This window comes from Callorhinchus milii, unplaced genomic scaffold (genome assembly GCF_018977255.1).
Source record: "Callorhinchus milii isolate IMCB2004 unplaced genomic scaffold, IMCB_Cmil_1.0 Scaffold22, whole genome shotgun sequence".
Taxonomy (NCBI): Eukaryota; Metazoa; Chordata; class Chondrichthyes; order Chimaeriformes; family Callorhinchidae; genus Callorhinchus; species Callorhinchus milii.
This window is the reverse complement of record NW_024704763.1, coordinates 2,276,803-2,291,213: the sequence shown is the minus strand read 5'-3', so window position 1 is coordinate 2,291,213 and position 14,411 is coordinate 2,276,803. Positions and strand designations below refer to the sequence as shown.

General features: G+C 43.5%; 1 protein-coding gene across 1 annotated transcript; it reads right to left on the bottom strand.

The window, feature by feature from the left end:
• Nucleotides 1-4,655: 4,655 nt before the first annotated feature.
• ankrd34c (ankyrin repeat domain 34C) lies at nt 4,656-13,770 on the bottom strand. The gene is made up of 2 exons (XM_007905335.2): nt 13,677-13,770; nt 4,656-6,354 (listed from the first exon to the last, which is right to left on the bottom strand). Exon 2 carries the CDS (start codon nt 6,294-6,296, stop codon nt 4,671-4,673), a length of 1,626 nt encoding a protein of 541 aa, XP_007903526.1. The 5' UTR covers nt 6,297-6,354; nt 13,677-13,770; the 3' UTR covers nt 4,656-4,670.
• Between the last annotated feature and the right edge of the window lie 641 nt (nt 13,771-14,411).

Below are 14,411 nucleotides of genomic sequence, written 5' to 3'. Positions count from 1 at the left end.
GAGACATCTCAATGACATTTAATGGTGCTATATCAAATGCAAGGATTATCATTATTATTAAATCTTGGAGCTTCCAAGCACTGAATTTTAAGATCCTATCTTCACATTTTTATAAATAATATATTATATACAATATATATTGTGTGTATATATAATATATATACTATATAATATATATTTTTAAAAACTCAACTGGTGATGTGAAGTATTCTCAAACCTTCCAATTGTACAGATGTAATCTTCTTGTTATCTGTAGTTGAAATGTGAACATTAACATCTCGTTCTCAGACGATGCATTTTTTTAAATGTTTGTTCCTTTGCTGGAAGCTTACCGGGGTAGAAGCAACGTTGCATCTCGTCAAACTTATTTTACAACACCAAAAATTGGAACATTCATTCTTCCTCAGAATTTATAAATTGCAGTGGAATTGAGTGTAACAGATACTATAGTGATTCTTTGAATGTCTTCTTAGCCACTGTCTATTGTGCACTCTAAATGAAGGCAGACAATTGGTCCTGTTTACTTAAAAAAAAAAGCAGTGATTTTGTACAGAAACTTATTTCGGATCTATCTATGCAGCTTATCTAATAAATTACTTGAAAAACACTTGTATTCCTGTTGGTGTATCGTGTCAGTGCTACAGTGATCACTCTGAAATGGATGGAATCTGCCACTCACTGGGGAAAAGCATATATAGTTGCCAACCTTTGAGACATCTCAAAGACGTAAGGCGCTATATCAAATGCAAGGATTATTTATTAACCTGGCTCAGTTGGTAGAATTCGTTCCTCTGGGTTCAGCAGGTGTTGTGTGTGCATTGAGCCCACAGTCTAGGTTGACACTTGATTATTGGAGCAATAATCTTAACACAATTATTGGAGGGAGGCTCAGCATTGCTTGTCTATTCAGGTGGATGTTTTAAAGATCCCACCACGCTCTTCAAAAAGAGGAGGCAGGTTCTTTCAGATTAATTTGTCGTTCACTTCAAGGGACTTCAAGCCTGAAATCTGCATTGTGAGCTCTTAAGATCTTTTAAGATTGAGTTTTGAAAACCCTTAAATTCGGTTTTAATATGGAAAATAGTTGCTCCCTCCCAGGATGGAGCTGATCAGTTCACGGAGCTTGTTACGGGAGAGGACACAAGCTGCAGGGTTCTGGATAATAATACAATACCTTTGAGAATAAGTGATAGAGCACTTATTTATTTTATGAAAATAGTCTTGTACACAAGATAAGTGACAATCTGCTTGTGTTCTGTAAAGATGTTGGCTGTTTTGTGAAATAATTTACATCTTACAATCGGGAAGGGAACTTTGGAGGAAGCTCGGAATGATGCACATTGATTTTTTTTATATACAAAAGCCAATGTTAGCAGATTCCATCCTGGCAAAAACAAGATACTGTATTTACAAACATTCAAATGTACAATATTAAGAAAATATGGACACCATATTATTTTTACAAGGCTGACAAACACCAAGGAGAGTAATGGAGAAAATAGAACTATAAGCAAAATGCTTGCACGCATTTTAGTTTCAATAGCTGTTCACGATAAACTCCCAATGGGTCTGATGTTGTCCTGTCATTCAAAATAAATGCTGACTTACTAGTTTGAGGGAGTTTTGACTTCTGATAAAACTTTAAGGCGCTTTTTAACAGAGACACACATTCTAGTGTCCTTTGAATCTGTAGGCTGATAATTACTGTTTTTGTTCACTTAATTTAAATGATTCACAATCTTTACCGACAGAAGTACACAGAAAGAAATATTTATTCGTATATTTTTTCCTTCTCTCTCCAAAATTTTACATAGGTTATAGAATTCAATTCACCAAATAAAGTATACAATGAAAGACGCAATCGTAACAAGACACCAGATAAGTAAGATAAGTATAGTGCAAGGATGTGAAATATATTGAGCTATTCACTTGCACTCTATTGTATAATTAAACTTTTTATTTTATCTGATGATAGATTTCATTGAGACAGAATGAGGCTAACCTTTTAAAAATGGAAATGCAACACAAGATGTGTTTTATTGTCAAATTGAATGCTATGTGTTGGGAGTGGTGTGTTTTGCCTTGTTAAACATAGCCTGATAACTAATGATCTGAGACGAACACACCAATGAGAGAGGTCAGAGAAAGCCCTCGAGCATTTGCAGAGATGAAACTAGATACAAACACTGGATGCTGGTTTGACTTCTCTCCCACATTATTGACGAGTCTAAATGACGCAGGTCACCTCTGCTCTTCTCCCTTGCTGGGTGGGTGTCCAACCCTGCCACCGTGCAGCGTTCCTGGACGCTATCCTGTGTGCCTATAAATAAATGCACGTTGCTGTTTGGTTGTTACCTACACTTAAAACAACGTGAGGTTGGTGTTATTTCCCAACAGGATGCTCACTTGCGTGAGAACGAGGGATCGGGTAAAAAAAAAAAGTAAAGCTGGGAGTGAATTTGTTCATTTGAAATTGCCTTTGAAAGAGGGATTTACTGTAGGTTAAGGAATAGTGGTAAACGTCCATTGCACAGATGGGGGGAGAGAGATGATCAGAGAGAACACAGTGCTACTCAATTGGCTCTAAATTAAAGGATACATTGGGATCAGCTGCTCTCATCCGGGACCTGACAGTTTGCATTGCACCAAGACAAGTTCCAACCACCGGACAGAATGCACTTCACTGATCGCTCTACCCGCTGTATGCAAAAGATCCTGGTGGGGGGGGAAGAAAACCTCATCGCTATCAACCAAGGCCATCTGGAAGTTTAACCCCAACGAAGCCAAGAATCGAGGTGAGTGACAGACTCTTGGGAGGAGGGTTGGGGAGGATTTTCCAAAGTGATTGTCCAACAAGATAGCTTCCGCTAGAATTAGCCACAATAGAAATGTATTAATATGAGAATCTATATATATATATTTCAAATTCAAAAGTGCATACAGAATCGATGTTTTTTTTATTCCCCCACAAATTGTCCCTATCAGATTTATTTAGTGAATGGTGTTTCCCGAAGTTGGCTGGAGACATCTGGGAGCAGCAAATAGTCACTGCAGTTATTTCCTCCAATACAGTGAGCTCCTGGGTCCTTCCAAACTGCTTTAAATTGTGGGATCTTGCTAGGGCAGATTTGCTTACAATTTTCAGGTTTCAGCCAGGCTCAGTTGGCAGCACTCTCGCCTTGTTTGGATATTCTTAAGCATGGTGATAGGTGTCCGCATGTGTCTGACACTCAGCTGCCCACCCCGAAAAAAACTTTGTGAAGCCCCATATCAGGACTTTGAACTCAGGCTATCGCTCCAATGCATTGCTAGGTGGGGTGGGCGTGCTGAAATTATCGGAGGTGCCGGCCTTCAGATGAGACATTAAACCGAGGTCCCGTCCAGCTGTTCAGGTGGACGTTAAAGATTTTATGGCACGATTTGAGATGAGAGTTCCGCCTGATGTCCTGGTCTACAATTCCTCAGATACAGTCGGACAAAATTGGACAGAATCAGCTGTTGGTAGGATAATGCTGTGTGCAAATTGGCTGCTGAATTGTCCTGCAGAACACTCAGTCACTACACTTTAAAGTAAAGTGCTTGCGAAGTGCTTTTAGACATCCTCCTGATGTGAAAGGTGCTATATCAAATGAAAGGATTACGATTTCATACCCTTCAGAAGCAAGTTATTTTGCAAAGTACTTTAAAACATGATAAGGTGCAATAGCAAATGCAAGGATTGTGATTCATCATTATTCTCCCATCCACATTGTATATAAATGAGGAGGATTTAACTCCATTAGAATCTGAAATTTCTCTCCTGAAAATTAGACGTCCTTCCAAAGTGACCCAAGGGAGCAAGTTACACTTGATGTGATTTTGTCATCTGCAATAATAAAGATGTTTTCCTATTTTGCACACACACACACACACACACAGAGAGTTTGCAAATTATTTCTGAAAACTTAACGAGGCAAAAAAAATACCGACGCCTTTGTGAACACGAAGACCGATATTCAACCTGCTGAATGTATTCCAAACTTTATAATCCAAATTAGCTTCTTCCTTTCCAGACCAGGCTGCTGTTCACCTCGAACACTCATCCTTCTGGAGAGAATGCGCACTCCATTCCGGCAATGTATCTGTGGAATTTCCATGTGTGGGTGGGACGCATGGAATTCTCAGTCTGGTTTGAATACTCTTAAGCATAGTGATGGGTTTCCGCATCTGTCAGACACACAGCCGACCCCCCCCCCCCCAAAAAAAAATTCCTTTTGTTACTCCAACTTGGAACAAAGGAGTTAGGGTTAGAAATCACAGCACAATTCAGCCCAACAAGACTGCTGGTGCTTGCTTCTCCACTGGAGCTATCTACTCCAATCCTTATTCCTCGCTCTTCCCCCTCTCACGCTCTAATTCCGTTTTAGATTGTTTTACTTCATCAATGGTCTTTAGTCCATCGAAGGCAGAATTGATCAAACAACAAAATAATAATTTGGTCACTCAATCCACACAGTTTGTGGGACACTGCTGTGTGCAATTTGGCTGCCGTGTTTCACCCACAAACTACACAGAAAAGTCACTTTACAGTATATCCTGTGAAGCGCTTTGAGGCGTCTCAACGACGTGATAAGGCGCTGTATCAAATGAAAGTAATATTATTATTTTTATAATAGACTGATTGGGGCTGTTCACTGGGTGTTGAGTTCTTCAAAGTCATACAGTTGCTTCATTTGTTCCACCTGCATAGAATGCCTTCTCACCAGCTTCTTTTTGGCTTTCACATCGCTTCGCTTTGGTGAGGAGGGGGCCACGGGTACCATCGACTTCAGACACATAGCCAGGGGGGAGGAAGGTTTGCTGTTGCAGCCTATGTCAGGGATGGGTGGGTTGGGGTTGACGTTCAAGGGTGGCAGGTAGCCCGGCCTGGTGTGGGAAATATGGTCGAGGAGGAGAGTGCCAGATCCTCGCCTCTCTAGCAAGCCTGGAGGCCTCCTGCGCACGGAGCCAGGAGACGTGCTCGGGATGCTGTCCAGCGACTCCCGGGAACTGGTGAGCAGAGTCAGGGGGGAGGTGTTGTGCTTTTTCCTCTCAAAGCTGATCTTGCCCGGGTCGAGAGAACCAGAGAGCGAGTCTGAGTACAGCTGCGAATCCGAATCGTAATGGTCGTTGCCCAGTCTCCTGCGGTGCACGGTGTCTCGCAAGCTGACCTGGCCGGTGGCAGAGAAGCTGCTCACGTTGTCTTGCTCGGAGGGCAAAGTGCTCCTTCGCGCCAGGGGCTGGTGCTGGGGTTGGCTTTTCTCGTAGGACTGCTTGCGGGAAACGGGAGCCGACGTGCAGGAGGGGGAGGCCCTGCAAGCCTGGTCCCCTACAAATGGGAAGGTGTTGGGATCTTTGCTACATTCGATGCTGTTGGTTCTGGTCAGGGCAGTGCGTTTGGGCAGAGACAACCCGTTGATGCCTTGAGTGATCTCCTCGTCCGGATTAACCCGCTTGCATTCCTCCTGATGGGCTGCAGCGGCTAAAACAGAGGGAGCGATCAGGCCCCAGGGTTCCGATTGAAGCCTCTTGAGCTGGGGCAACCGGGTGCCTATTCTCTTTGGGTTCATCTTTCTGGTGGGAGAGCCAGGGTCGTTGTGACCTTTGCTGGTGTAACCTCCAGCCTGGTGAGGCGTCACTTGGAAATTAAAGGTCTTTTCCTCTTCCAGGCCATTGTTCGAGGAAGATGTTGGAGACGTCTTAATCTCAATGTCAGATGGGGACGTGCAAAGAGAAGGGGAGTGTCTTTCTTCCAATTCCGGTGAAGGTGGGACATTTAGATACTGCTTGGTTGTTTTGGTACCTGAAGGCGATTTATCGGTAGTTATGATTATAACTTCCTTTCCTTTGGCTTTGCAAGCATTCAGTAGACATTTCAGGACCTCCTTGTCATCCGTGTTGATGGCGTACACCAGAGCCGAGGCCCCGGAACGATCTTCGAGACTGGGGTCCGCTCCGTTGTTGAGCAGGAGGGACACAGCTTCCTCCCCAGCCCGCTCCACGCACGCGTGCATCAACGCTGTTTTCCCAAACTTGTCTTGAATATTCGGATCCGCCTGGTTTTCCAACAGGTACTTGACCATCTTGGCTTTGCTCACGCTCTGCTGGTCGACATGTTTGGTCATGCAAGCCACCATCAGGGGCGTTTCTCCCCGCTCGTTGCTTTCGTTGATGTACGCTCCTCCTTCCAACAAGAGCCGGGTCAACCTCAACCTCCCCAACCAGACTGCCTTTAGAAGGGAGTTCCCGTCAGTCCATAATTCAGTGGACTCCTCCATAGTGATTTAGGTACTATTGTAGATCCTTGGGCAAAACCATTTCTGTTGTGACCAAACTCTGTGTTGGATGGTAAAGGCACAAGTCAATATTATCACTGTAGCTAGGTCATTCCTCAACAACAACTAATTATCGGGAGGACGTCCCAAGGCACCGGACAGACAAGGATTTGGACCCGAGCTGGTGTTTGGGATCAGGGGGAGTGGAATGGACAGTTCGGTATGGAGTTAGCAGGTGACAAAGGTAGGAAGGAGCAAGGCCATGGAGAGCTTCAAAAGCAAGGATGAGGATTTTTAACTCAATCCTCCAGGGGATGGGGAGCGTGTGAAGCCGGGTGAAGATGGGTGCGATAGGTTTACCGAGTTTGTTGCGGCAGGGAAGAGTTGGGAAGTTGCACACACACAAAAATTTTTTTTTTTTTAATGTTTGACTGCCCAAAGTGTCGTGAAATGCGCCCAACAAATGGAGTCTAATTTGCGATCGTTCTTGACGGAATTCTTTCAGGAGAAAAGTTCGCATTGAGTCAAGGATGAGGAATGCGAGTGGGATTCCCTTATTAAGGGAACTATCACAAGTGAAACCTGAATATGAATAATCACAGAAAGTGGCACTGAGACAGTGAGACAGCTGTCGCATGTATTGCAATCGCCACATTGGGAAGGGAAGACAGGTGGCTAACAATTCAGCCCATAAATTTTAGAAAAATGAATAGGATCAGATATACGGTAGGCAGTGTCGGTGCTCCTGCATTCTGAACTACAGAGTCACTCAAGTGCAGTCATACCAATTCCAAACCTACTCCAGGTAGACAAGTTAAAAATAGAATTTGGTCACTCAATCCACGACTGTTTATGGTACACTGGCTCCTGCGGGCAACTGGTTACCACGTTTCGCCCACAAAATACACAATACACTCCGTTTTACAATATATTTTATGAAGCAGTTTGATATGTCTCAACTGAGTGATAAGAGCTATATCAAATGCAAGGAATATTATTGTTATTATATATCACACATATACAATCTTTGATGGGGGTTAATTCCTATTTGTTTGCTCCTGTTCAGTTTATTCAACTTCAACTCACCAGCCAGTCAGGAACCTGGGTGTCTTATTTGACCCTCAACTGTCTTTTCTCCCCCACATCCAAGCCATGACCCGCTCTGCCTTCCCTCACTTCCGTAACATCGCCCAACTCCGCCACTACTTCACCCCTCAGGCGCTGAAACTCGTGTTCATGCCTTCATCACCTCCAGGCTCCACTATGCAAACGCCCTGCGTGTCGGCCTTCCCAACTCCTCCCTCCACAGCTGCAGATAATCCAGAACTCTGCAGCCCGTGTCCTCTCCCGCACCAAACTCCGTGACCCCATCTCCCCCACTCTTGCCCGACTCCATTGGCTCTCTATCCTTCAGAGGATCCAGTTCAAGATACTGGTCCTCACATACAAAGCCCTCCATGGCCTCGCCCCACCCTACCTCTGCGACGTCCTAACCTCCTACCGACCCACCCGTTCCCTCCGCTCAGCCGACTCCGGCCTGCTCCACGTCCCCCAACCCACCATTGGCGGGAGAGCCTTCAGCCACTCTGCCCCCAACTATGAATCTATGAATTGGGTGAGAGTGGGAATTACTTGTTTTAGTATATGTATAAACTGTTTTATTACCTATATGTATATATACTAACTTTAAACTGTTGATAGAATTGGAAAATTGGGCTTGTGGTTAGACTTAACAAGGAGCAGCTGTGGTTAGTTTACGAAATACAAATTTATTCAAATTAACAAATAATAGTCTGCAGATTTCTGGCAAAACGAGTAATTAGGGAAGTAGATGGAGCCCTTGTTGAAAAGGCTTTAAACTGGTAAAGGAAGTGGGAGGGTTGGGTGGTAAAAATAACAAAAACATAGGGCAAGTAGAGGACAAGAGCAACGATCAAGGTAACACAAACACTAATCGAAAAGAAAGGTAATAGGAAATTATTACACAAGGTGTAGCAAATCAAAATGTGAGAGAAAAACATTGGCCCCCCCAGGGGTCTGTACTGGGACCTCAGCTTTTTGCCGTATACGTAAATGACTTGGATGAAAAAATAGAAAGTTTTATATCCAAGTTTGCGGATGACACTAAGATCGGAGGCTCAGCAAGTAGTGAAGATGGGAGTAGGAAGTCACAGAGGGACTTAGACAGATTAATTGAGCAAGCAAAGCTGTGGCAGATGGAGTTCAATAATAATAAGGGAAGTGCGAGGTCATCCATTATGGACCGAAAAAAGATAGGGCAGAATACTTTCTTAACGGGGAGAAATTAAGAGCTGTGGAAGAGCAAAAAGATTTGGATGTCTATATCCACAAATCACTAAAAACTAGTTCCCAGGTGCAAAACATGATCAGAAAGGCAAATGGCATGTTGGCCTTTATCTCGAGAGGCCTGGAATACAAAGGAGAAGAAATGACGCGTAACCTGGATAGAGCGTTGGTCAAACCCCATCTGGAGACTGCGTTCAGTTTTGGGCACCACACCACAGAAAAGATATGTTGGCCTTGGAGGGGGTGCAGCACAGGTTCACCAGAATGTTACCAGTCCAAAAAGGGTTAAGTTACGAGGAAAGGCTGCATAAACTTGGATTGTATTCCCTCGAGTTTAGAAGATTGAGGGGTGATTTGACAGAGGGTTTTAGGATGATAAAGGGATTTGATAGCGTCGATGCAGAAAAGCCATTTCCTATGTTGGGGGAATGCAAAACAAGGGGCAGAGTCTTAAAATTAGAACCAGACCATTTAAGAGTGAAATCAGGAGCATTTTTTCACTCAAAGGGTGGTAGAAATCTGGAACTCTCTCCCCCAAAAGGTCGTGGATGCTGGATCCATCCACACCTTCAAGAAAGAGATTGACAGATTTTTGTTAGATCGGGGTAATAAGGGATACGGGGAGAAAGCGGGAAATTGGATTTGAAATTCTAGTAAAGATATAGATCAGCCATGATCTAATTAAATGGCGGAACAGGCTCGACGGGCTGAATGGCCTACTCCTGTTCCTATATCCAGTTCCAGATCCTCACCTACAAAGCCCTCCATAGCCTCGCCCCACCCTAGCTCTGCGACCTCCTAAACCCCTACCAACCCGCCCGCTCCCTCTGCTCAGCCGGCTCCGGCCTGCTCCACGTCCCCCGCCCCACCATTGGCGGGAGAGCCTTCAGCCACTCTGCCCCCAACTTCAGGAATTCCATCCCCCCATCACTCCGCCTCTCCCCCTCCTTAGCCTCCTTCAAGTCCCCCTCAAAACCTTCCTCTTCGACCATGCTATCGGTCACCTCCCTTCTCCCCCCTGACCCCAGCTTGGGTCTGAAATGCTGTAAACTGTACACCGCCTTGGGAAGTCCTCCTAAAGTGTTGTTATTCAAACTCACCTCAGGGAGGGAACCTCACAAATGAATAAAAACTTATTTGCATCAAGAATTTATTCTCAATGGATATGTAAATTATGAGAATCATTGGGTATAATGTAAAGTGGCCCTGGATAGATCTCATCAGTTCTTTTCCACCTCGTGGGATCACCCCCCAACCAAACCCCAATTAAATATTGAACTGTGTGTTTCCTTCACGGATGTTTGTGGATGTGAAGGGAGACCAAGGAGAAATAATTATTTATGTACAGAAATCAAAGGGACAAAATGTTTTGGAAACAATAAGGTTTCCTTTTCAGATTGTTGCAGGAATCACCCAGAGATCATCCTGAGAGAGATGAATTGCCTATCGATTGGTGTGTAGCTGGGAACAGAACAGTGGTGCAATTAGCAGGTCAAAGCTCGTTCACTAACAGGGCATGTGTTTGTTCTCTTCAAATCTCTCTGGATTGCGGTGGAGCAAAGGAAGTTTCAACTCTGACGCTTTCTATGTCTTCACCAAGAGTGGTCTGTTGCTCTCAACAGGTATACAGTGAAGAAGTGGCTCATTCCTCATTTGAAGAGCTGAATAATTTACAGTACATTTGCACCACATTTTAACTTTATTAACAAACTGACTATTCAGTTACAGCTCCCCTTACAGAGAGAAGGCGTATTCCATTCCAACAGTCTGTCTCTGGAATTTCCATGTTCTGGGTGGGTCGCATGGAAATGTCAACTTGGTTTGAATACTCTTAAGCATGTGTCAGACAAAAAAAAAGGCTCTTGGGACTGTGGACTTCACCACAAACTGTTGAAAGTGAGCCCGTGAATTCTTTTGAAAGAGATATCGGATAGATGTTGGGTAAAGAGATGTATTTAAGGGTGCGCGGAGTGAGCAGGAGAGAGATTTTGTCCTGTAAGACTCTATGAACCAACAAAATACACAGTCACTACACTTTACAGTAAATCCCACGAAGTGCATTGAGATTTCCTCCCAATGTGATAAGCACTGCATCAAATGTGATTTTTATCATTGATTATTTGAAATCCGCTTTCAAAAAATTATTATTATTAAAAAAAAACGAGGTCTCAGATGAAAGAGGGAATCTTTACATTTGTCAGCAGATGGCAGAATAGTCCAGCTCTATCAAATAAAATCTCCCTCGCTGGCTCTCGCCCACTAAAAAATTACATTCAGTGACCGAAATTAAAAGATAAATGTCACTTGCATTTTATCAAACACATCGAGGTGAACTTAGATTTTCTGTGGCAATAACAATGCCTGAGATTTTATTTTTATCTGAATTATATGTTAACTGAATATTTGGAGTTAGACTGAGAGTTAACACAATGTTAAATAATATTTATGGTAATAGTAATCCTTGCATTTGATATGCCTTTATATCCCATAAAATATACAGTCAATTCACTTTACAGTGTATCCTGTGAAGCGCTTTGAAACCTTTCAATGAGGTGATAAGGTGCTAAATCAAATGCAAGGATTATTATTATTATCATGTCGTTGTAACGTCCCAAAGTGCTTTACAGCATATACTGTAAAGTGGAGTGACTGTGTTTTCTGGGCGATTTTCACCGTGCCTTGTAACAGAAGTAACTAAGATTAGTTTTGTTTGATTATGAACAATAATGAATGACATTGATCGTGAAGACTTTCCTCTCCCATTTGCAATGAAGGGACAATTTCTGAAGTGGTCTGTGCAGTTTATAAGCTGCATTACATAACTTACGTTACAAAAATGGTATTGTAATGGAAAACCCACTGTTATTAACAGGCGCTAAACTATTCCATGAGGATTGCGGTCAAAGTTGAACGCGACACCCAGTAAAACCTATAGTGTAATTTGCTCGACTTCGGTAATGAATACAAATGCAACCAATCAACGGCATCTGAACAAAACAATCACAAGGTGCCAATTATTCACCTATTCCACATAGAAAATGCAAAATATGCTCTCGCACACAAGACTAGCGAGAGAAACAATAGATAGATTTATACATATTTTAAAAATCTTGTACTCTTGCGACCTGGCTTTTGGGCTGCGGGTGTGGGGTGCGGAATAAAAAGTGGTGGATCCAATGATATTGATCATTTGAGTACAGAATAGACCTGGGATTGGGTGGAAGACGTGGAACGGTTTAAGAGAGGAAGCATTAGATTGGGATTGAGGATGGAGGGAAATCGCTGACCATGGTCCTGATTCTACCAATTCCCAGAAATACATTTCACATTTGTCGTATGTTAGATTTCCTTTCGCCCCCCTTCTCCTCTCTCCTCCTATCTCTCCCCATCTCTCCCCTCCTCTCTCATCCTTTCTCTCCCCATCTCCCCCACCCCCCCCTCTCTGCATGTCTCTCCCTCTTCACATATTTGTTCCCTGTATCTCAATGCAAATGTCTCATGATCTCTGCATCAATGTCTCACTTCATTCCCAGCCTCGTTAGCTCCTCTCTACATCTGTCTGTTCGAATCTGTCTCACAATCTGCTTCATTTGGCTCAGTCTCACCCTCTCTATTAGCTGCTTGACAGTCTCTCAGCATCTATCCTTCTCTTATGCATCTCTTTCTCTTTCCTTCTCTCTCTCCTAGCTCTGTCTCCCTCCCTCCCTCCTCCCTTCATTCATTCATTCATTCATTAATTCTCTCTCTGCACATCTTTGCCCCTCTCCCCAGTCTGTCGATATTGCTATCTCGCAGTATGCTCCCCCTGCATATCTCTAACCCCTTCTCTCTCTCTTTCTCTCCCTTTATCTTGGTCTCTCTCTCTCTATTCCCCTAGTTTCCCTCTTTATATCAGAGACGAGGGAGAAGCAAGACTTGGGACACTGCATTGCGCGACCTCATTGTTTGAAGGTGGCTCATTACCAAACCAATATATTGACTTATTTCCCCCCCCCACCCCCCCACCTCTATCTCTCTTTCCCTTTAACAACAGGCTCCATTCGAGTCATCAACAACACACCTCCCCCTTTCAATAGAGCGCAACAGGAATGCTAAAACCAGGGCAAATACACATAAGAATGTGGGCTGGAGACCTTTTGGGGGAATGGGTTTGGGTTTGGGTTGGGAAGTGGTGGGTGGGGGTTGATTGGGGGAAAAAATGTGGAGGGGGGGGGGCAACTGATTGAAAGAATAGCCCATGTGTGTTGGGCAAGAAAGACCCCATTGGCTTAATTGGGAGTCAAGGAACCCCTTCTCTTATCTAAGGCAGATTCCTGCACACTAGGGACCAAGTCTACAATATATATTGGATTGGACCAACCCTCCCAGCTATAGACATCATTCATTCTACGCCAGTGCCAGCCAGAGTCTGGTCTGATTTGCTTTTTACTTGTTGTCGAATATTTCTGTTTGTTTATTTATTTATGTATTCATTTTTTTGGGGTCGGTTTCAAATGGTCACTATATATATATATATATATCGTTCTGCATTCATTTAATGTCAGGGATCAATCTCCCACCTCATCTCAACGTTATTAAACTTTGCAATTTCAAAACACAGGGTAAAATATCTCTGCTTCCTAGAATATTGCACCTTTCTTCTGCAATGCCACAGAGAGTGTTGAGAGAATTTGGATCATGAGAGAGAATTCCCTCCTAACCATCCCACCACCCCCCCCCCCACCCCCCCACTACCAAAAAAACAAACAAAACCTTTTTAGATTTTTTGAACCAAATAATATAAACATGTGGGATATTTCCAAATCAATGAGGGTATCCAGTATTGGGTGATAATCCAATATCACTCACTGCACAATCAATCTCGAAAATATAATGTATATATACACACACACACACACACAACATAATGTTCATAGTCAAATACATTAATCATTTAGCAAAGTGTGGGGGGGGGACACACCGAAGAGATTAAAACAGCCCCTCCACCCTCCAGTACAAAAAAAAAAGATGCATTTGATGTCCAAGTTAACCAATTCTAAGAAAAATGCAGTAAAGCCTGGAATGAAATCGACTTACCGTTTTAAGATACAGCTTTCTTCTGGGTTGCAATCGACAAAACTAATGCTCCCCACCCCACACACACACCCTCCCCACACTCACCAATCAATTCCTACAAAGTCCTGCAAATATCATTTAATGTCTCTCTCTCTCTCCTCTCTGTGTAAAACAAATCACAGGGAAGATTTGATCTCTCTCTCCTCTCTCTCTCTGTGCACCCCCAAACCCTGCACCCACCCACCCACCCCCTCCTCCTTTTTTTTTTGCACTGCAGATGAAAGCAGGCAATGTTAATTAAAATAGCCCGACAAATTATATAACTGCAGAGCCTCTTTGAGCAAAAGCTGCTGGCAATTGTAACACTATTGTCTTTATATATTGCAGACCCCCCCCCCCCAAAAAAAAATGTATATATTATATACAATAGATGGACTTCTGATGAGTCCTGTGCACATCTGACACAGTCTCTCCCCCCTCTCTCTCTCTCTCTGTCTGTCTCTGAAACGCTGGTAGCCTTTTGGATGATGTTCTGGGGGAGAGCTCCTCCACTTCTTTGCTGTTTGAAATCGAGATTTTGGGTTTATAAATAACCTCTTTTTTCTCATTTGTCCAAAGAAACGCGATTGCGTGTGCGTCACCAGCGTCATCCCCAAAATAACCACGTAAATACTGGGCTGTGTGAAGTCTTCCTCTCTCCCCATCCACCCCTCCCTCCTCTCCCACCCACCCAGACAACACCCATCACCTGAAATT